Source organism: Bos mutus, chromosome 24, assembly GCF_027580195.1.
Source record: "Bos mutus isolate GX-2022 chromosome 24, NWIPB_WYAK_1.1, whole genome shotgun sequence".
NCBI lineage: Eukaryota > Metazoa > Chordata > Mammalia > Artiodactyla > Bovidae > Bos > Bos mutus.
The window spans coordinates 43,308,057-43,329,699 of NC_091640.1; the positions used below are offsets into that span (position 1 = coordinate 43,308,057).

At 39.5% G+C, this 21,643-nt stretch overlaps 1 protein-coding gene across 2 annotated transcripts; it reads left to right on the forward strand.

Annotated features, from left to right (window-relative positions):
- Window positions 1-494: 494 nt before the first annotated feature.
- Window positions 495-20,461, forward strand: SEH1L (SEH1 like nucleoporin). 2 transcript variants are annotated; one of them, XM_070361840.1, is made up of 9 exons: window positions 495-732; window positions 3,482-3,532; window positions 6,481-6,627; window positions 8,689-8,900; window positions 12,734-12,832; window positions 14,688-14,828; window positions 15,534-15,691; window positions 16,953-17,103; window positions 19,673-20,461. In XM_070361840.1, exons 1-9 carry the CDS (start codon window positions 622-624, stop codon window positions 19,866-19,868), a joined length of 1,266 nt encoding a protein of 421 aa, XP_070217941.1. In that variant the 5' UTR covers window positions 495-621; the 3' UTR covers window positions 19,869-20,461. The 2 variants fall into 2 exon arrangements, with proteins under 2 accessions (XP_070217941.1, XP_005892433.2); XM_005892371.3 differs by having other exon boundaries at window positions 18,079-19,816.
- Window positions 20,462-21,643: the final 1,182 nt, after the last annotated feature.

Below are 21,643 nucleotides of genomic sequence, written 5' to 3' on the forward strand. Positions count from 1 at the left end.
AGATGATAGTCTTAACCTTCATATTCCCCTAATCTCCACACTTCGACAGAGAGCTGCTTAAGTCCCCTTAGGGCACAGACGGGTTCTCCTTGCGGCTCAGCTGGTAAAGAATCCGCCCGCAATGCGGGGAGACCTGGGTTCGATCCCTGGATTGGGAAGATCCCCTGAAAGAGAGAAAGGCTACCCACTCCAGTATTCTGGCCTGGAGAATTCCATGGACTGTATAGTGCATGGGGTCGCAAAAAGTCGGACACGACTGAGCGGCTTTTACTTCACTTCACTTCAGGGCACAGACTGCGCCGCAGCCAGGCGACAGAGTAACTACCGCGGCCTTTGCCGCGCCGTGTTTGACAGGCAGCCCGGCCTTGACAGGTATGGCGGACCGGGAGCGGAGCCTTACGGGGTTTGACGGGCAGGGGGCGGGGTCCCGCGGGGTATGACGGGCCGGGGGCGGGGCCCCGCGGGGTATGACGGGCCAGGGGGCGGGGCGAGCGCAGCCCGGGGCGCCCGAGCAGCACGCGGGAAGCACCGCCGTGCGCGCCCCGGCGCCGGGTCCCGGTGGGCTGCGGTCCGCGAGCCGCCGCGCCGCCGTGTCGGAGGCGGGAGGGGCCCGGCGCAGCCATGTTCGTGGCGCGCAGTATCGCGGCGGACCACAAGGATCTCATCCATGATGTGTCTTTCGACTTCCATGGGCGGCGGATGGCCACCTGCTCCAGCGACCAGAGCGTCAAGGTGCGGGCCGAGCCTGGAAGCAAGCGGGACCTTGCGCGGCCCGCTGTCCGAGCGAGGGGCGCGTGGAGAGGGGACTGCTCCGGACTTGAGGCGCCTTGCCGGGCACGAGGCCCGGCGGCCTGGCAGGCGGGCGCCCTCCTCCCCGGTATTGTGGGGTCACTGCCGCCCGGGCCTCTCAGCGGTTGTCTGCGTGCGTGCGTGCGTCACGGCGGCGGGCGCGCTCCCGCTGCGGGGGAAGCAGGGGGAGCCGGTCGGCCAGGCTTGCCCTGGGCTCCAGGCTGGGTCCGGAGCGCCTTTTGGGTAGGGGAGGTCTCGCTCGGCGGTGGTCGGCGGGACTCAGGACCGGGGGTGCTGGCCCTCCGAGCTCCGCGGGCGCCCGTCGGATTGGACTCTCTCCCTCCATGTTCTCACAGCCGGGCCGCGACGGCGCGGCCCTCGCTGACGGGTCTGTGGCGAGGCCCGGGTTTTCTCTCCGCCCTCCGCGGCCACGTGACCGTCGCGATAATTGGCGTCCGTTAACCGAGTAGGTTTCTTTATCCGCTTAGAGCTGTGTTCTAGAGGATTGTCCCGTGTGCGGAGTTTTTGTCTGTCGGAGTGTTGCAGTGAAAAGTCGTCGTTAATGCCGTTTTTTATGTTTTTGGAAGTTTTCCTTAGGCTCATTCCAGTAGAGAAATTAATGAGTATTTTAAAAGCTCTTGAGAGTACTTGGTAGATTGTCTTTTTGAAGATTGTACTGTTTTACAGCTGCCGTTGAAGAGTATCAGTGTGATAGTTGTCGGTGTCGGGCATTATCATTGCGGTTTTTTCTTTAGTGTTTTCGTTATTGCAGGGAACTACAGGTAACAAAATTTACCACCTTAACCGTTTTCATTAAGTATGTATTTTTGCATCGGTCACCGCCATCCTCACTTTGCCCTGTCCGCATTAAGCATGACTCACCGATCCCTGAAGCGTCCAACCCTGGTCCCCGCCCTTGTACTTTCTGTCTCTGAATTTGGCTACTCCCGTGGCCTCATACAAGTGGGATCGTACAGAATTTGTCGTTTTTGTTGACTGGCTGATTTCACTTAACTTAATGTTTTGAAGTTCATACGTGTTGTAGCATTTGTCATAATTTCCTTCCTGAGAAAGGAAGCGTTTAAATAATCTAAAAACTTTTAAAGAGGCTAAGTATATGTATCTGCATATACCACATTTTACATATCACTCATCTGTTGGTGGAGTTTGGTTCCTTCTACATTTTAGTTGTGAACAATGCTGCTGTGAATGTGGGTAAACAAGTATAGCTTTGAGACCCTGCATTCAACTGGGTGCAGACCCAGAAGTGGAATTGCTGAATCACATGGAAATTCTATTTTTATTTGAAAAAATTTTAATAATTTTTATCTATGTGTTGCTGTTCTTGGGCTTTCTCTAGTTTAGGAGAGCTGGGGCTACTCTTCCTTGCGGTGCTGGAGGCTTCTCATTAGCGGCGTTTCTCCTTGTGGAGGATGAGCTCTAGGTCACGCAGGCTTCAGTAGTTGTGGGTCATCAACTCTGTGGGCTTGGCGTTGGCAGGCAAATTCTATCCACCGGAGAAGTCCTGTTTGAAGGTTTTTGAGGAGCCACAATACTGTTTTATCATTACATTTTTAAAAATTGATTTATTTGGGGGACATATTACATTTAAAAAAACTGGTTAAAATGTCATGTTATTGTAATGTCTATTTTTTGTTGGTATGAAGGTTCAGTGTTTTGTCTTTGACTTATATATACAGTTAAGTATCGTTATTTGCAAGTTTTGTATTTGTGAATTTGCTTATTCTATAAAGTTTATTTGTAACCCCCAAAGCAACGCTCATGGTTATTTGTAGACATGACCAGGTGGCAGAAAAATTGGAGTTGTCCAGGTTGTGTTCCCAGCTGAGGTTGGACAGGTGACACTCTGCCTTTCATTCCGGCTTTCATAGTGTAAACAAGCGTCCTTCTGAGTGTTTGGTGCTACATTTTCCACATTTTCATTCTTTTTGTTGGTGAATTTCACTGGCTGAAGTGGTCCTCAAGTGTTGTGCTGCATGTCCCACAGCAAGAAGTCTGTGAGTGCCTTCCCAAAAATGTGTGTGTTAGGGGAGCTTCATTCAGATGTGAGTTACAGTGTTGGTGTGATTTCAGTTCAGTCACTCAGTTGCATCCGACTCTTTGTGACCTCATGGACTGCAGTGCGCCAGACTTCCCTGTCCTTCACCAACTCCTGGGGCTTGCTAAAACTCAGGTCCATTGAGTTGGTGATGCCATCCAACCATCTCGTCCCCTGTCCTCCCCTTCTCCTGCCTTCAGTCTTTTCCCACCATCAGGATCTTTTCAGTGTTCAGTGATAGTGAATCAATAATGTATACAAAATAAGGTGTTTGCAAACATACACAGGTGAAACAAGGTTATTGATAGGTTGGTTGATAAATACATTGTGACCAGAGGCTCCTGTGAATTGCACCTGTTTCCCCTGGGGGGAGTGGTCAATATTGGCCCAGTGACTTTCTAGGGCAGCAGCACCGGAAGTGCCCGACTTGAGTGGCACTCTTATCATCTCCATTAACTATTGGAGCGAAGGTTCCTTGACTGACATGTCCTCAGTCCTCAGTAAATATTTGGTTGAATGAATGAATGTTTACTTACTGATTTTATCTTTTGTGAATTTATGTTTCCCTCCTTTGTCCTCACTGATTCAATTAATTTTAGAAATTCTTGGTATAAAATATCTTTTTTCTTACAGGTCTGGGATAAAAGTGAAAGTGGGGAATGGCATTGCACTGCTAGCTGGAAGGTTAGTATTTATTTTTATGGTGATTTAAAAAAATTGAAACATTTACTGTAGGGTAGCATTAGTGACTTTGTGTTCAGTTTTGAGAATTATAAAATTTATACCTTTTACTTTTTTTCACTATTAAAGTAGCAAATGTGCTTCAGAAAATTTGAAAGTATGAGTTTGAAATTCTGTAGCATTTTAACCTAATTGTTTTTAGCATCTCAGTATGTCTTTCTTTTTCCTTTACATATTTTTTAATAGTTGTGATGTTTTGTATATAGCTTTATTTTTAGCTTTAAAAAATTGCTGTACTCAGGTAGAGTTTTACATATCTTAAGAATTGTCGATTTTAAATGTACAGTTCAATGAGTGTTAGTAAGTTTACACAGTTGGCAGCTCTGCCACAATCTAGTTTTAGAACACTTTTATCATCAACCCTGAAATTTCCCTTGTGGCAGCTTGGGAGTTAATCATCTTTCCCTTCTTATGCCCCAGGTAACCACTGAACTGTTTTCTGTTTATAAAGTTTTACTTTCTCTAGACATTTCATATAAATGGAATTCTACAGTATGTAGTTACTTGTTTCTACTTGCTTTCCTTAGCTTGTTTTTGAGGTTCGTCCATGTTGTGGTATGAATCAGTGGTTTGATCCTTTGTAAAGCTGAGTAGTAGTCCATTGTATAGATAAAGCCACATTTTACTTACTCATTGACTATTTGATGGACATTTGTTTGTTTTTAGTTTTTGACGATTATGAATGCTGTTATGAACATGCCAGACAAGTCTTTGTGTGGACATTTTTGATTCTTTTACATATCTAGGAGTAGAATTGCTGGACTGTGTAAGGTAAGGGAGTTAGAGAAGGCGAGGTTCAGAAAAAGAACGAGAGCGGCACTTCACAGGAACAGATCACCTTTAATAAGGCAAGAAGGGGCAGCAGTCAGATTAGCAAGCTGCTGCACTTAAGAGAGTAAGTATATATAGGCATTTTGGAGATTGGCCAGAGGCTGGACCAGCTGGGAGCTGGGCCTAATCAACCTTAAATTCCATTTTTTTCCTTTAGGTGAGAGAGTTCTTTGTTTTGCATAGAATGGTGGGGAGGACCTGGAGGGGAGTTTTTAACTCCAGGCTATTTTGAGCCACATAACTTTCCTTCAGACTGTGTATAGTTTTAACTTTTTTGAAAACTGCCAGACCATTTTCCAAAGTGCCTAAACCATTGTATGTTCCCAACAGCAATGTATGAGGGTTCCAGTCTGTCGTTTTGATGATGTTAGTAGCCATCTTGGTGGGTGTACAGTGTGTCTCATTGGATCTCGGTTTGTATGCCTTTAATAACTAACCTGGTGTTGATAGCATTTTCATGTGCGTGTTTGTCACTTATTTACCATCTATGATGAAGTGTCTATGGAAATCTTTTGTCCTCCCCTCCCATTTCTTAAATTGTGGTGAGAGTCAACACAAAGTTCACCATTTCAAGTAAACAAATAAATGTAAATGCATTTATTGCATTCACAATATTGTACAATTGCTTCCTGTATCTAGTTGTAAAACTTATTTTTATCACTTCAAAAGGAGGCTTGTATTTTTGCTTTATAATTAACAGGTTTCATTAGTAACTTAGGTATGTTTTAAAACATAAATACAGCAACAAAACAAATATGACAACAGATATACCCTATTTTGCTTACTAATTGATATTTGTTTGCTTTTTATTGTGATGAATCCTTTGTGCAGTCCTTCTTCTTTAGTTAGATCATGCTTTACCTGGAAGCTAATATTTAGCAGAATCTCACTGCGCTAGTACATCTTTGACTTAATAGCCTATATAAGTAAGAAAAGTGAAATAAAAAGGTTGGACAGAACAGAGGATAAAAATAAGGGTGCAGGGACTTCCCTGGCGGTCCAGTGGTTAAGACTCTGTTTCCACTGCAGGGGGCACAGTTTCAGTCCCTGGTCAGGGAATGAAAATCCCACATGCCAGCAGCCAAAAAAAAAGATGCAGAGTTTACCGTTGGATGATGACATTGTTACCATGTAGAAATTATTTAATTATGAAAGTGTTCTGAGATTGAGTGTACAAAAAGTGTTAGATACAGGGAAGCCTGAAACAGATTTTGTGAGCATCATGGGTGGACTGGTGCTTGTGGTCATATAGTATTTTTATTGGAAAGCACAGACAATTCTATTGATGTGAAATGCTTTAAGACTTTTCTGCCTTTTTTTTCCTTGGTCAACATAAAGAGTTGAATAATAGTAATTTGATGTTTTTTATATATAAAGATAGTGCTATTGAGCTTTAAATTATTCCCTCACAATATGGAGATTTAGGCTTCTCTGTATTTGTCCTCTCATTGCTTCTTTTCCTAGCCAGACATCAGAATCATTTTAAGCATTTTGTTGCTATGGTTTCTTATACTGTCAGGCTTTTGAAGCATATAATTTTGATTAATCTTACTTATTAGGTGGATGTTCCCTATAGAAGCAATTTGCAAGTGAAAAAAAATAATGGACTGATAGAATCTCTGTTTAAAAGCTTTGTTAGGTTAAACTCTGAACCAGGTCTCTGTTAGTAGCACTGGAAAAGGTCAACTTTATCCAGAAGGGTTTTTTTTTTTAATTCATAAAATGTTAGAAGAACTTGACTCCAGAAGAGCTGTAATCCTAAAGATGAAGTATCTTCTAAGTTAAAAGTTCTAGAATTTATCTTGTTTTATTTTGGCCATGCTGCATGCCATGCAGCGTCTTAGTTTCCCAACCAGAGATTGAACCCGTGCCCCCTGTGGTGGAGTGTGGCATTCTAATCACTGGACCACCAGGAAATTCCCTAGAAGTTAAATTTTTAAATGTTAAATTGAGCAGCTTTTTCCATTTGTTGAGGTAAAAATATCTGTATTCTATTTCTTCAAGTGACATATGTGTGAAAAATGAGTAAACTCGTCTTTTTTCTTTTTTTGATTCGTCAGACACACAGTGGATCTGTGTGGCGTGTGACATGGGCCCATCCTGAGTTTGGACAGGTTTTGGCTTCCTGTTCTTTTGACCGAACAGCTGCTGTCTGGGAAGAAATAGTAGGAGAATCAAATGATAAACTGCGCGGACAGAGCCACTGGGTGAGACATTTATTAGCTGTGGGTGGGCGGATGGAAGCCAGAGCATCGGAAGAGCAGTGATCTTTCTAAGGACACTTTGGGGAAGTGAGACTTTCAGTCCCACCCCTCTGACCTACAGGGTCGGGAGAGGGCTGTGGATTGACTGATCACCATTAGCCAGTGAGTTAGTCATTCATGCCTATGTAATGAGGCCTCCATAAAAACCCTAAAGGATGGGGTTTGGAGGCTCCTGGGCTGGTGGAGATCTGGGGACCTGGCGCTGGCAGGAGCGTGGGGGCTCTGTGCCTGTCCCTGACTGTACCCTTGGGTCTCTTCCATGTGACTGTTCCTGAGTTACAGCAGGCAATGAGAAGCACAGGTAACACCCGGGTTTTGGATTGGTACCTGAAGAATGACGGTCTTGTGGGACTGAACTCTGTGCTCCAAAATCTGATGCTATCTACAGGTAGTTAGTGTCAAAACTGAGTTAAATTCTCCTTGGACACCCTTCTGGTGTCAGAATTGTCTGTGGGTGTGAGGATTAGCCCCCAACCCCTCTCCAGAATTGAAATTGTTAGCAGAACCCTTTTACTTCTTTAGGGAAATGTCTAATCAAGTCCTTTGTCCATTTTTTGTTGTTGAGTTGTAGGTCGGAATTCTTTATGTACTTTATTTCCTTAACGGATATGTGATTTCCAAATCTACTTTCTCATTCTGTTAAGTTGCCTCTCCAGTCTCTTCATAGAGTGTGCAAGGGTTATGTGCAAGGATTTCATGAAGTAGAGTTTAGTTTTTCTTTTGTTTCCTTGTGTTTCTCGTATCATAAGTCATTGCCAAATCCATTGTCATGGAGACTCTGGCCAGAATTTTCTTTTAAGAGTTTTATAGTTCAGTGCTTATGTTTAGGCCTTTGACTCATAAAGTTAATGTTTGTATGTGACATAAGGCAGGTATCTATCGTAACTCTTTTGCACTTCAGTGTCCAGTTCTCTGAGCACCTTTCATTGAGAAGATTGTCTTTTCCCTATAGAATGGTCTTTGGCATCCTTGTCGAAAATCAAGTGACCGTATTTGGAGAGTGGTGGCAATATGAAGGATTTTTTTCTTCAAACTTAATGATTTGTATTTAGTGTTTCAGCATTTGTGTTATATTAATTATTTATATTATAATCCTGTAATTGCTACCATTCCTGAACCCAACTTATAGGAGTTGGGTCCCAAAACTATAGACAGTAAGCTGTTGATTTCTAAATTTTTGTTGACAGTTTCAGTCAAAAGTCAGCTCATGTAGGAGCCGGGCAGTAGCTGGTTGGTATCTGCCTTGCTGGGGTTCCCTAATTTCCAGAACACCAGCTTCCTACCATTCTCTTGGTCTCTGCTGCATGCCTTCTTTTAAAAGTGGATACTCTTGATCCGAGCAGGGTTAACCAGCACTTAGACTTGACAGGAGAAGTTGTACTCCCTCCTTTTTGCTGTTAAAGGATCTTAAGGCAGTTTGCAGCCTGCTTTGCATGGCAAAACTGCCCGTATGAAAATTCTAACATTTTCTGCTCTTCTCCTATCCGCCTAAGGGCTTCCCAGGGGGTGCTAGTAGTAAAGAACCCACCTGCCAATGCAGGAGACGTAAGAGACTTGGGTTCAGTCCAAAGTTGGGAAGATCCCTTGGAAGAGGACATGGCAAACCCATTCCAGTATCCTTGCCTAGAGAATCCCATGGACAGAGGAGTCTGGTGGGCTACAATTCATAGGATTGCAAAGAGTCAGACACAACTGATGTAGTGCACACACACTGCTTAAGAAGAAAGAATTTATCTAATTTAATAAAGTTAGGCTTCACAAGGTCTTCTTTCTTCTGCATTAAAGGAGCAGCTGATTATAGGTCACTGATTGTGAGCTTATGTTACATGGTGTTTTGACAAGTCCTTTGGAGGAAATCGAGGCCTCCCCAGGTTTTGAGTGTCTTTTCAAGGTTGTACAGTTTTCTGAGGAAGTAGCAATGGATCTCTGTGATTCAGAGCCTGTGTTCTTTCACTCTGACATCCTTTCTTTTTGTGTGTAATTTACATTTTTTTTTTTTTTCAGGTCAAGAGGACAACACTGGTGGACAGCAGAACGTCCGTTACCGATGTGAAATTTGCTCCTAAGCATATGGGTCTCATGTTAGCAACATGTTCAGCAGATGGGATAGTTAGAATCTACGAGGCTCCAGACGTCATGAATCTCAGCCAATGGTCTCTGCAGCATGAGATATCATGCAAACTCAGCTGTAGTTGTATTTCTTGGAACCCTTCAAGGTAGGTGATAGAAGCCTAGTAATCATTACACTTAGCATCAGATGCTTTATTTTTTTGAATATGCTTTTCTTAAGTGGTCTTGTTTATCTATTTTTAAAAATATATATTATGTAGAGTAATAATTCTCTTTTCTCCACCCTGTCATGTCTCTTATCCCTCTATTTCTACTCCATAGAAGAAGCTAGCCACTGTAAACATTCTGGTGCACTTTCTGAACTTTTCCCATGTATATACAAGTAAATATTTACTGCCTTTGTAAACACACAGATATATATACACAAACACACCCAGGTATATGCTATCCTGTACAAGTGGACCCAAAACACACAGACGTGTATAGGTCTAACATTTTGCTTTTTTGCAGTTTGCTTCTTAAACTTACAAATACATTGTGGGCTTTTAAAAAAAAATTCTAGTTTAAAATTCTTTTTGATTACGTCGGATCTTAGTTGCAGCACGAGAGAGCTTTCGTTGCAGTGCAGGGGCTTCTTTCTAGTTGTGACATGTAGGCTCCAGAGGACAGGGGCTCTGTAGTTGAGGTGTGTGGGCTCAGTACTTGTGGTACCCAGGCTTAGTTGCCACGTGGCTTGTGAGATCTTTGTTTCCCGACTGGGGATCAAACCCACGTCACCTGCTTTTGACGGTAGATTCTTAACCACTTGACCAGCAAGGAGGTCCCCCCATCGTGTGTGTTTTCCTTTGTCTTAGTGCATCTAGTCCTATCTTACTCCTTTCCTTGCTGCACAGAGTGTGATTCTAAGACTGTCACTATTTTAAGTGGTTTCCTTGTGTCTCTGATTCTTGCCATGTTATCTTTAAACAATTTATACTCCGTCTGTGAAAGATGACTTTAGCACATTAAGAAAGCTTTCTATTTGTGAAGATGTGACAAGATATTTTATTTGTTGTTCTTCAGTTGTATGTAATTGTCATAATTCGAATACTTCTCCACTTAGTGATTTATCAATTTTCAGACTGTATGTTGACTCACCTCTCTTTTAAAAAAGAGGAAATTAGCTCTTTTTTGCCTCTGTCACACACTCACTCTCTCATTTCCTAATGTTTTGTTACACTGCTTGTATAGTGACAAGATTTATAGTATTTGTCTTTATGTTTTGTAAACATTTAGTACACGTAAAAGTACTTTTATCTTTTTTCACACAATTTTAGCAGATACGTTGTTCCAACAACATCATTTTTGGTAAGACGGTCCCAGTCATATATTGTCAGTTTTATTTTTTACTTTTATCTTTTGATTATAAGTTGATTCAAAATACTAAGTAGCAACTGAATTTGTAAGACTAGATAGTATTCATTCTAGACACAGATTAATCTGTTTTCATAGCTGTAGTTCACAGAATAATGTGAGATTGACTTTGACAGGTGCTCTTTTCTCGTTATTGATTCCTTTACTTCGAGTTATATTTAGGTGTCACAGTTCTAATATCATGAGTTGTCTTTGGATTTTTTGTTTTCCTTTGGTCACGCAGCTCTTAAAGTAACTTTTTTTTTTTCCTCCATAGGGGTTGATGGCAAACTATAAACTCTAGAACACCTAAAAATGTCTTAGTTTTACTCCATGCTTAATTGTAGTTTGTCTAGCTCTAGAACTTTGGTTAAGTTCAAAATGTAAGAATTTCAGAGATTTTAAAGGATTCTTGAATCTTTTAAATTTTAGTTGGTGGGAAGTGTGTGGTCAGTCTGATACTGGATCTTTTGTAGGGAGCCTATTCTTTCTGGAAAGTTTTAGGATTTTATCTTACTACTACTTTGAGAAGCAAGTATATTCTGTGAGTTTGTGGTTTGTCCATTTTGACAATATAATGACTTTTGATTGCAGAAAGTTCTGAATTTTAATATGGCCACATTTAAGTCTTTTATGTTGTTGTGCTTTTATTTTTTTTTGAGAAATTCTTTTCCACCTTGATGTTATCAAGTGTAATCTGAAAGGTTTTTGGGTTTGCCTTCCCTTCTGGCTCAGCTGGTAAAGAATCTGCCTTGCAATGCAGGAGACCTGGGTTCGAGCCCTGGGTTGGAAATATCCCCTGGAGAAGGGAAAGGCTACCCACTCCAGTATTCTGGCCTGGAGAATTCCATGAACTGTATAGTCCATGAGGGTCGCAAAGAGTCGGACACAACTGAGCCCCTTATACTTTCACTCTTAAATCATTAAACCTCCTGGAATTGCTTTGTATGGTTTAAGATAATGGATTTCTAAAATTTAACCAGGATGTTTCCAGGTATTTTTTCTTTATTAGAAAAGATTTCAAATATAGTAATAATACAATAGACTCTTATATATCCATCACCCTGCTACAATAATACAGAGCCACTCTTGTTTTTGTTCATGAGTGCCCCATGACTCATTACAATTGGTTGGTTGGTTGATTGATTTGCTGTTTGTTTATTGATTAGAGGTTGTAGCTTCTAGAATTTCCTCTTTAGTGGTAGTGGTTGAGCTCTTTTTCCCTTAGCTTTTTTTTTGCTGTCTTATGTCCTTCTGCTTCCTGGAATTCCTCCAGATTTCTTGATTTCTGATGGCATATTCTGATTTCTGCACTCTTACGGTGTATTCTTTCATCTTTTCATGGAGGTATAGAAAGGAGTTGCAGATGATCAGTCTCCTGTATTCAGAGAATTGGATGGTTTTGCTCACTGTTTAGTTATGAGCCATGTTTGGAAGATGGTTTAAGTGTGATCTTTTTTTTTCTAAATATACAAATGAGATAATCCTCAATTCAGGTTGTTATCTGGATGTTTTAGAATTTATTTTTTAGAATATTTAACAAACGATTTATATTTTCAGTGATTTTAGAATATATTATTGTAAATGTACTTGTCCTTGCTCAGATATTTAACATTGTGAAAGAATAATCTGTGGAACACTGAAAGAAGAAAATCTTGTGAGAAACTACTGTAATTTACACCCCTTCAAATAGCCAAGAATTATAGTATATAACTTGTAATTTTATTTTGTCACTATAGCACTTTACAGTTTACTTGGTATTTTCCTTATATTAGGTGATTTGATCTGGTTATCAGAAGCTTTAGTAATAAAGACCTAAATTTTTTTTTAATTACATTTTGTTTTCAGCTTTATGAGACTGGCAGATCACAACGTCAAGACTAAACAATCTTTAAACATCAAGGTTAAATAGTACCTCTATGTCACTTTCATAGAGGTATTACTTAATCTGAATGTGGGAGGCAAGGGAAATCAATATCTAAGTAATTAGACATAGAAATGGGAAAAAAAAATTAACCTAGAGTTCACCTCAGAGTTCATTCTCTTATTGCTTATCTTTTGCCTTTTAAAAATGTAGTTGGCTACAAATGAGTGTGGAGACTTAAAGAATGATAGGCATGCCTTCCTAGGGATGGTCTTTTCTGCTTTCCTCCTCCATTGGGATGGGATTCTTTTTGTGCAAAGCATGTAAAAAATTTTTTTGCCATGAATTTGGTCACCATAAAGTTACTTTTCATGTAATAGTTAATGACCAGATATTTTTAGGAAGAAAAATTCTAAGATCTCTTAAGTGTTTTTTTTTTTTTTTTTTTAATCGAATGCTTGAAGCCTTTTCTTTGGGGAAAAGGAGTACTTTCTATCTCAGCCATAAGAAAATGTGGTAGAAATATGGTGAAAGGCTGGTGTCCTTGGTCCCCAGATGAGACCTCTGGGGTACCCTTCCTGGGAGTGCAGCACTGGGCATAGCAGGGGTCTAGTCCACAGCTGACCAGTGGGTTGCACAGCTGCTGGATGAGTTTTTAATTCTCTGAACTATATGTGTGTTGATGTTATAATTGAGAAAACACATTTTTTTATTCCTTTCCAGCTCTCGTGCTCATGCTCCCATGATTGCTGTAGGAAGTGATGACAGTAGTCCAAATGCAATGGCCAAGGTTCAGATTTTCGAATATAATGAAAACACCAGGTCAGTACTACTTTGGTTTAGTTATTGTTATGAATTGCATTTAATTTTTAAAAATGTTATTTCTTTATTCATTAATTCAGTTATGCATTATTTGTCATATTTACTGATTTCCTATGATATACTAAGTTCTCTGTTCTGGTAATAACTAAATTGAGTGATGTAGCTGCTGCTGCTAAGTCACTTCAGTCGTGTCCGAATCTGTGCGACCCCATAGATGGCAGCCCACCAGGCTCCTCTGTCCCTGGGATTCTCCAGGCAAAAATACTGGAGTGGGTTGCCATTTCTTTCTCCAAGGCAGGAAAATGAAAAGTGAAAGTGAAGTCGCTCAATCGTGTCCTACTCTTAGCGACCCCATGGACCGTAGCCTACCAGGCTCCTCCGCCCATGGGATTTTCCAGGCCAGAGTACTGGAGTGGGGTGCCATTTCCCTTTTCCAGAGTGATGTAGAGGAAAAGGTAAAATTGGTCTCCCAGTATGTACCATCATGCATGGAAAACAAAAAAATGCAAAATGGTGATGAATTTTATAAACTGGAAGATTGATTCAAGAAAGATGGTAGAATGAGTAGAAGTTGGCCAGACAGAGACAGTGCAACTTTCTAGGTGGAGAGAGTGAGCCAGTGTAATCTCACTGTGGTTGGAACATAATGGGTCAAAGGGAGACCATATGGTGGGAAACCCGCAGTGCTTATGTCTTCAAGACCTCCTGCTTGGTGTCCAGTCTTTATCTTAAGGGTATTCTGAAGCTGTTAAAAGACTTCCGAATTGAAGGGTAACAGGATCAGATGGTCGTTTAACTCTTCCTGAAATGTGGAAATAGACTTTGGTATAGCTTCCCTTTTTTCAGAGATTTTTTTTTCCTTAATTTTATTTATTTATTTATTGCTTTTGGTTGTGCTGGGTCTCTGTTGCTGCTCAAGCTTTTCTCTAGTTGCAACAAGTGGGGGGTACTGTCTAGTTGCAGTGGGTGGACTTCTCATTGCAGTAGCTTTTCTCTTTTTGCAGAGTCCCGAGCTGAAGGGTAAGCAGGCTTCTGTAGTTGCGGCTCTCAGGCTCTAGAGCACAGGCTCAGTAGTTGTGATGCATGGGCCTCAGTTGTTCCGTGGCATGTGAGACTTTTCCTGATCAGAGGTTCAACCCCTGTATCCTGCATTGGCATGCGGATTTTTTAAGACTTAGCCACCAGGGTAGCTCTGGTATAGTTTTCTTTATCATCACTTAAAAAAATTCAGTTCTTCCTGTTATTGGCTCAACTTTTTTCTTTACACTCAAATCTTAGGAAATTCAGGTATCCTTTATCTTAAAAAAGACATTAATAGCTAACAAAGCAAGATCTCATTCTAATTTTTCGTAAACTCTGTTTGAAGCTAAACTTAAGAAAATTGAAGGAAGAAACCTGGGAGGTTATATTACTTTCCTAGGGCTCCCGAAACAAATTACTACAAATTGGTGGCTTAAATCAGAAGTTTATTCTCATACTTCTGGAGGCTGGAAATCTGAGATCAAGGTATTGTCAAGGCTTGCTGCCTTCATACTCTTTCCTTGTCTCTTCCAGCTTTTGGAGGCTCCAGGAGTTCCTTGGCTGAGCAGCATAACTATAGTCTCTGCCTGGTCTTAACATGGCTTCTCCTCTAATGTCTGTTCTCTGTCACCCTGAGATCCTTAATCATATCTGCAAACGCCCCTTTCCTTAGGTCACAGTCTCAGTTCCTGGAGGTTGGTGCTGTGACATACTGCATACAGCAGAGGTGAATACTACTACATATGAGCAAGATGGAATAATGGAGATACCTAGACATGTGGCTTTTAAAAATTTTCATTTATGATAATTTTAAGGTGAATTGTTTTTTCATTAGGAAATATGCAAAAGCTGAAACTCTCCTGACTGTCACAGACCCTGTCCATGATATCGCTTTTGCTCCAAACTTGGGACGATCTTTCCACATTCTTGCCATAGCAACCAAAGATGTGAGAATTTTTACATTAAAGCCTGTGAGGTGAGTTTTTGAAACAACTACTTTGAAAATTCTCTTACCTTTTGCTTATATGCATTTGTGGAGGAAAGTGTAGACGCAAGAATGATCTGAATAATAGATTCTTAATGAACATTTTATCTATAAATATATGACTTTAGGGAATGGGGAATTGAGTAAAGAGAGAGATATGTTTTCTTAGTTGTGTTTTATTTAGGCAGATACTAAAAATGAATTAGATCCTCTGAATATAATTGGACGCTATACATGTTTGAAGGAATGAGAGGTGGCAGTCTACTTAGGGAAAATTAGCGCTGAGACATTCTTGTGAATAACCTATTTAGCTTTAATTTTGGAATTCTGAACCTCAGTTTTTTTTCTTTTTTTCCCTTCTTTCTTCCCTTTTCTTATTCTTCCTACTACTTTTCTTTCTAAAAAGTAATCATTTTCATCTCTCTTATTCTTCAGCATTTTGTGGGGAATAAAATCCTCTTTAGTCGCTGAGTATCTTTTATGCGGTAGGATCATGCCAGGTACTGGGGAGTCAAATGAAAGTGACTTGGCCCAGCTCTCAGTAAGCTGTTACAGAGGTCGGGGGTGGATATGGATATGACCTTCTGGTGGCATGTATGTGAGACCATTGTTATTATTTAGAACAATGAGAGTGTATGAGTGTATGTGTGTGTCCATACTCAGAATTCCTTAGGAATTTTTTTTTTTTATTAACAGGAAAGAACTTACTTCCTCTGGTGGGCCAACAAAATTTGAAATCCATATCGTGGCTCAGTTTGATAATCATAATTCTCAGGTCTGGCGAGTGAGTTGGAATATAACAGGAACAGTGCTGGCATCTTCAGGAGACGATGGCTGTGTGAGGTTGTGGAAAGGTAATAGTTCAGTGGAAGAATTGTTGCTGTATGTTGATACTTTAGAATTTTCCCTTAGAAATGTAAACTCTGAAATATTTTGAAAAAAATGTCTATGGTTACTTTTAAATTAATGTTTCATATTGTTTTGAATCTCTATCATTTTACCTAGTTCATAGCAGTGATTGACTAATTAAATTACATTTCCATGTGGAATAAAGTAGAACTAATTGTGACAGAATATACATTACCTCCAAAGATACCATTTGCTATGGGTATAACTTGTATGAGTTCTCTACAGACTCAGGATACAGTCACCTCTTGATTGAACAACTGCTTTAGCCAATTAGCACTTCGAAGAAAATTTAGGGTCTTCCTCACTTCTCTACAGCTCCCAAAAGTTAGAGAATCTTGAGGCCACTGATTCTAAAAGTTTTACAAATGCCAAGCAGAGAGAAGGCGCTGTGGACATTTGACACTGTGGGTGTTGTGGTCTGCTCTTCTCCATGGATATTTATCCACTGGGCAAGGGTGCCATGGTCTGTGCACCACTCTAGTTGGCAGCATCCCTTTCTGAGGATGTGATTACAGCCCAGTTCCCTTCCCCTGAGAAGTGGCCGTTCCCAAAATGCAGTTTGACTGAGTCTCCCGGGGTCAGCTTTTGGCTGTGGTAGAACCAGCCAGGCCTCAGGGTCTCTGTTGCCCTGTCTACCTCTGGACTTTAGTCAGGACAGCCCCACTCCACCCAGCAGGCTCCCTACTTGGATTTCCTGGGCTCGGTGTCTTTAGTGACCAGTTTTACATCCAAACCATTTGGCCAAGCTGGATAAGCCACTCAGACCCCAGAGGTTCTGTTACCTACATCCATGGGGACATTAGATACTCGCGTGACTTACACCTGCTTAACTGAGAATGTGACTTTGTTACCCACACATCATACCTGGAATTCATTGTAATGAAGACAGAATTTATTTTGGTGATAATGTAGTAGCTTACATCTGTCAATATGTATCTTGTAAGGAAAGGAGTGGTGAAAGTTTTGTTTTTTAAATTAGTAATTCTTTAAAAAACTTCAAAAAATAATAGTTAAAATTGAGATATTTTATTAAATATCTAATATTTAATGTTTCATTAAATATTTAATGTTTCATTTAAAAAATGTCTTTGCCATTAATCCTAAGAGATGCATAGCCCATAGGTCTCTCTTATTTCTTTAATTGTAGATTTGTGCACTGAAACATAGTTGTTAGTCATGTTGATGTGTTGACCACTTTCCTTCCAGCTAACTATATGGACAACTGGAAGTGTACTGGCATTCTGAAAGGTAATGGGAGCCCTGTCAATGGGAGTTCTCAGCAGGGAAACTCAAATCCGTCCGTAGGTTCAAATATCCCAAGTCTTCAGAATTCACTAAATGGATCTTCTGCTGGCAGGTAGGCTGTTTTGTGAGAAAACTAGCAATTATCTTCTTTTTAAATCATTCAGGTAGCTGTACTGAAGGTGTGTTATTTTGTGGGTTTTTAGATTGAATCAAGAAATTCGCACATAATTGTGACACTAGAAGAGAAAGCACTTTAGTATCTCTGTGTTTGGTTTATTACTTGGTCATAATATTTACAGGTAGGTTATGATATTGTGATCCTTAGTGGTCTACCAGGGACATCTGTAACTGGGAAGTAGCGAGATGAAGAGGAAGTGTGGGACAGCGCTGGGGCTTGTAATCCAGAGGAGTCAGTGTCATTAGTGCTGGGAGGGTAGCCTTTGAGTCAGGTTAAACTAAAATTGTATATAAAACACATAAACTAATGCTTTGTAGAAGAGTGAGTTAAGTGTTTTTTTGTGTGTGTGTTTAAAACTTTCATGTAGATTGTAAGAGGAAATGGTAAATTGAATTGATTTTTAGAATTTTTAGTATATTTTAGCTTCGCAAAGCATGTTTGATGTCATTAGAGTCATCCTTTGTTTTCATATTCAAATTTCAAATATGAATTTGTAAGGTAAAATTATTTTAACATGTCTTTGTGAATAATTTGGAATATTATTAAGGAAAATTTAAAGCACAGCCTTAACAAACTATACTGTAATGGTTCTTTTGTCAATTTAAGAGAATTGTATTTTAAATTTCCTATTTTATATTATTATATTTTTATAAAGAAGTCCTGCTTTTTGATTTTTAAGTATTTGTATAAAAACAACTTCAGGTACCAAAGATTATTTCATGAAGCAGAAGATACTAGTGTTAATTCTTTTTTTAAAAAAAAATCTAGTGTTTGGTTGCTGCCTGTACTGCATATTTTTTTTGTAAAGAGCTTTGAAGTTTTGATCTGTGTTCTTATTGTGCCAATAACCATGTGTGTTAGATCTGTGATGCATTTTCCCTTCTCCATTTGTATTATGTCCTTTAACAGAAAGCACAGCTGAGTACCAGCTAACTGGAGTAACTTTGCTGTTTTGCTGCTTGTTGCATGCACACAGGAATGGAAAGCGAGCTCCTTTTCCCCTTCCCCAGCGCCGTTTGACCTCTCCCAAGATACACCAGCAGCCTGCTTACTACTAAACGCAATCCAAAAGGCCTTTAAAAATACAGTGTATATCATTTTTTTTGTACTAGCCAGTTTATTGACACTTATTTAAAATTTTTGAAATATAAATGGAGAGGCTTTTTGTTGAGACACTGTCACCAAAACAATTTTTTGAAATGTTTCTGAAACTCACGGGTTTTAAAATTTAAGATTGTTACCATCCTCAGTAGTTGGGAGGAGGGAAAATATCACTATTCCATCTGGAGAATGTATATAGACTTCTGTCTTTTATTTTCTAAAACAGTAGGCTAAAATGAATTTTTATAATTTCAATTTGAGGATTGAATAAGTATTTTTCATAAAGATTGTTTTGAGTGCTAATTTGTTTACTTTTTGTAGAATTGGTTTATACATGATACTATTCAGTATAACTCTGTTATTTCTTTGAAATGTTTAAAGTATTATTAGTGAAAGAGTGAGAGAAGTAGTAGTGACAGTAACTTGACTGTACAGTTTGTAGCCAGACAACATTTGGTATTGCTTCATTTATATTTTGGTAGTAAAATGAAAACATTGTTGTAAGTTTTCAGTTTATATTCACTAAAGAGGTAAATATTTCTAATATGTGCTTGTATATTTTTATGGTGTGATTTCATGGCTTAAGGTTTCCTTCAAGTCAAAATTTGGAAATATATTATAAGAAGCAGATAAAGCTTTGCTGAAATTGTGCATGCATGTTAAACCTCCAGGTTCCATGTCCCAGGATTTTCTTAATTTTGTTGGCTGCTTCATTTAGTTCATATCCTCTGATGACAGAGCTATAAATCTTTTTTTGAGAAAATGCTAAAGTATTACGGGTAAGTTATAGTAGGCTAACAGTAGAACATATTTTTGAGCCCTTTTATTTATCAACATTTTGTACTAATCAAAGGTTTTTGCAGAAAAACATCTAAGTGTGTTCAAAGACTGTGTTTCTTGGAAAGTATGTTGCAGTAGCTGGGCATACCATGTGAACGTCTCCCTGAATTGGTCCTGAGAGTCATGTGTGCACTAAAACTGCTGTTGCTACAGGGGAAGCCTTGCTTAAAGAAAAGCTTATGTGATATGTAAATTTCAGGATAGCATCAGTTTGTTTCTGAGAGATTAGAAAATGTTTTAAATTATATAATCAATGTCTTCTTTTGTAACATTCATACGGAAGATTTTTTTTGAACATTTTAAGTTAAACAGATTCTGTTTCTTTTTTCAAGTTTCTATACTTGGCTTAAGCAAGCCTGATTTGAGTAAGGGTCTTGATTTTGCTGTTATGTTCTGTTAGTTTTGGCATGAATATACTAAAGCTTTTTTTTCTAGCATGTGTTTTCCCCTCTTTGGTTCTCTTTGTATTTACTACTTTTCTCTTTTTCTTCTGTTTTTTTTTTTTTTCTCTCTGTTGTTTTTGTTCTGTTTTGGTGTTTTGTTCCTGTCTTCATTGTTTCAGGTATTTCTTTCCCCCTCTGGATTCCCCACGGGCTGGATCGAGATGGTCCAGTTATGCCCAGCTCCTTCCTCCTCCTCCTCCTCCTCTGGTAGAGCACTCTTGCGATGCTGACACTGCCAGTCTCCAGTATCCTCACCCTCGCAGACGATCTCTCTCTCGGCCTCTTAATCCCTTACCTGAGAATGAAGGGGTTTAAAAAACACTGATATAACACTTAAAGGCCTTATTCAAGTGCTTGTAAATGCTTTCATTCCTGGCTTTTTGTTTTTCTTTCAGAAGATGTTTCTAATTTAGGGTGTGTCTTGCATGTATTACAACCAAAACATGGTGTTTGGAACCTAAATGTGTTTGTGCTTTTGCATCAAAGGAATATTTGTTTCATTGGTTGATAACCTTTGATGAAATAATGAGACGTGTACACACAACATTAACTGTGAGTTACACACAAATGGTTGACTTCAAAGTGCCTGTTCTGTACATTTTATTTTGAACTGTTATGGTGTTAAGTTTCTTATGGTTTGTCATACTGGTTAATGTGAAAGCATATCATAAAGTTCATCTTGCCTTTGAGACATATTAAAAACTGTTTTTGATTTTTTAGGCTAATGTTGCAACTGACTAGTTTGTAAAATAAATCATTCCTGTGTATAAAGCAGCAAAACATAATAAGACTGGTCTTTTTTTTCTTTTAAAGAAAACTGCCTTTCACTACTTGGAATTACTGTTTAAAGCTTTTGTAATTATTCTCCAAGTAGATTATTTAATAAAATATATTTTTAAATATATGAATCTGTTGCCTTATAAAAATAGAATGTATTCTATTTGATGGTTTGTAAAGCTTATATCTCCTAAAATATCACATTGCTAAAAAAAATCCCAACAATCAGAAACTGAGGGATGATCATGGCATTAATTTAGAAGGTAGAAAGTTAGTATGTAAACTAACATCTAGATCCAACAGATGTCTACTTAGACTATTTGAACAGCATTTCATGTGCCTGTCAGCTAATCACACATTGATGGTAGAGCTGTTATAAATGTATAACTTAAAATCTAATTTTCTAAGACACTTTCCTATCAATAGACACTCTCCTCTTAAACCCCAAGAGCTTTTTCACATGCAAGGATAAATAAGGTCCATTATGCTTTAATTTAAGGTGAAGTCTTCCTTCTGTTAAAGGACTTACTTTAGACTAATCGACTTACTTAGTTTCAAAGCAAGAGGTCTCACTTTAAGTCTGGATCTAACTCAGAATTAAGAATTCAAGTTAGATTTCAATCATTATAGAGGTATCTGGGGTGAAATATTAAAAGTGTTAGTCGCTCAGTCGTGTCCTACTCTTTGCGACCCATGGACTGGGCCTCCTAGGCTCCTCTCTCCAAGTGATTCTCTAGGCATGAATGCTGGAGTGGGTTGCCATTCCCTTCTCCAGGGGCTCTTCCTGACCCTGGGATTGAACCCAGGTTTCCTGCATTGAAGGTGGATTCTTTACCATCTGAGCCACCAGGGAAGCAGTCTGGGGTAATTTAGTGAATATCGGGCATCTTCTGTGTGCAAGACACTGTGCCAACACTTTGGGATATGTAAAAAAAGAGGTAGTCTGTACACATTCATTCTAGTGGGAGAAGGCATTTACAGAATTTACAAACTAATAAAGATTTAGCTTCACAGTAAAGGTTGAATGGTACAGGAGGCATTAAAGAAAGGGATTTATGTGAGTCAGCAGGATTTGGAAGGGATGTGGGATTTTGACAGGTTGGAATACTTAAAGTGGAGGAGGGTGGAGTCCAGGGTGATGGCCCAAATAGAAGAGGCAAGAGGATTAAGTGTTAATCCACTGAAAGAATAAGGTGCATTTGGGGAGCTAGTGGGAGATGAATCTGCACACATACCTTGTGTTCACACTCTAGAAGGTGCTGGATCTTGGTGTTGAGGTGCAGTTGGTAAAGGGGGTGTGAGACATCCACCTT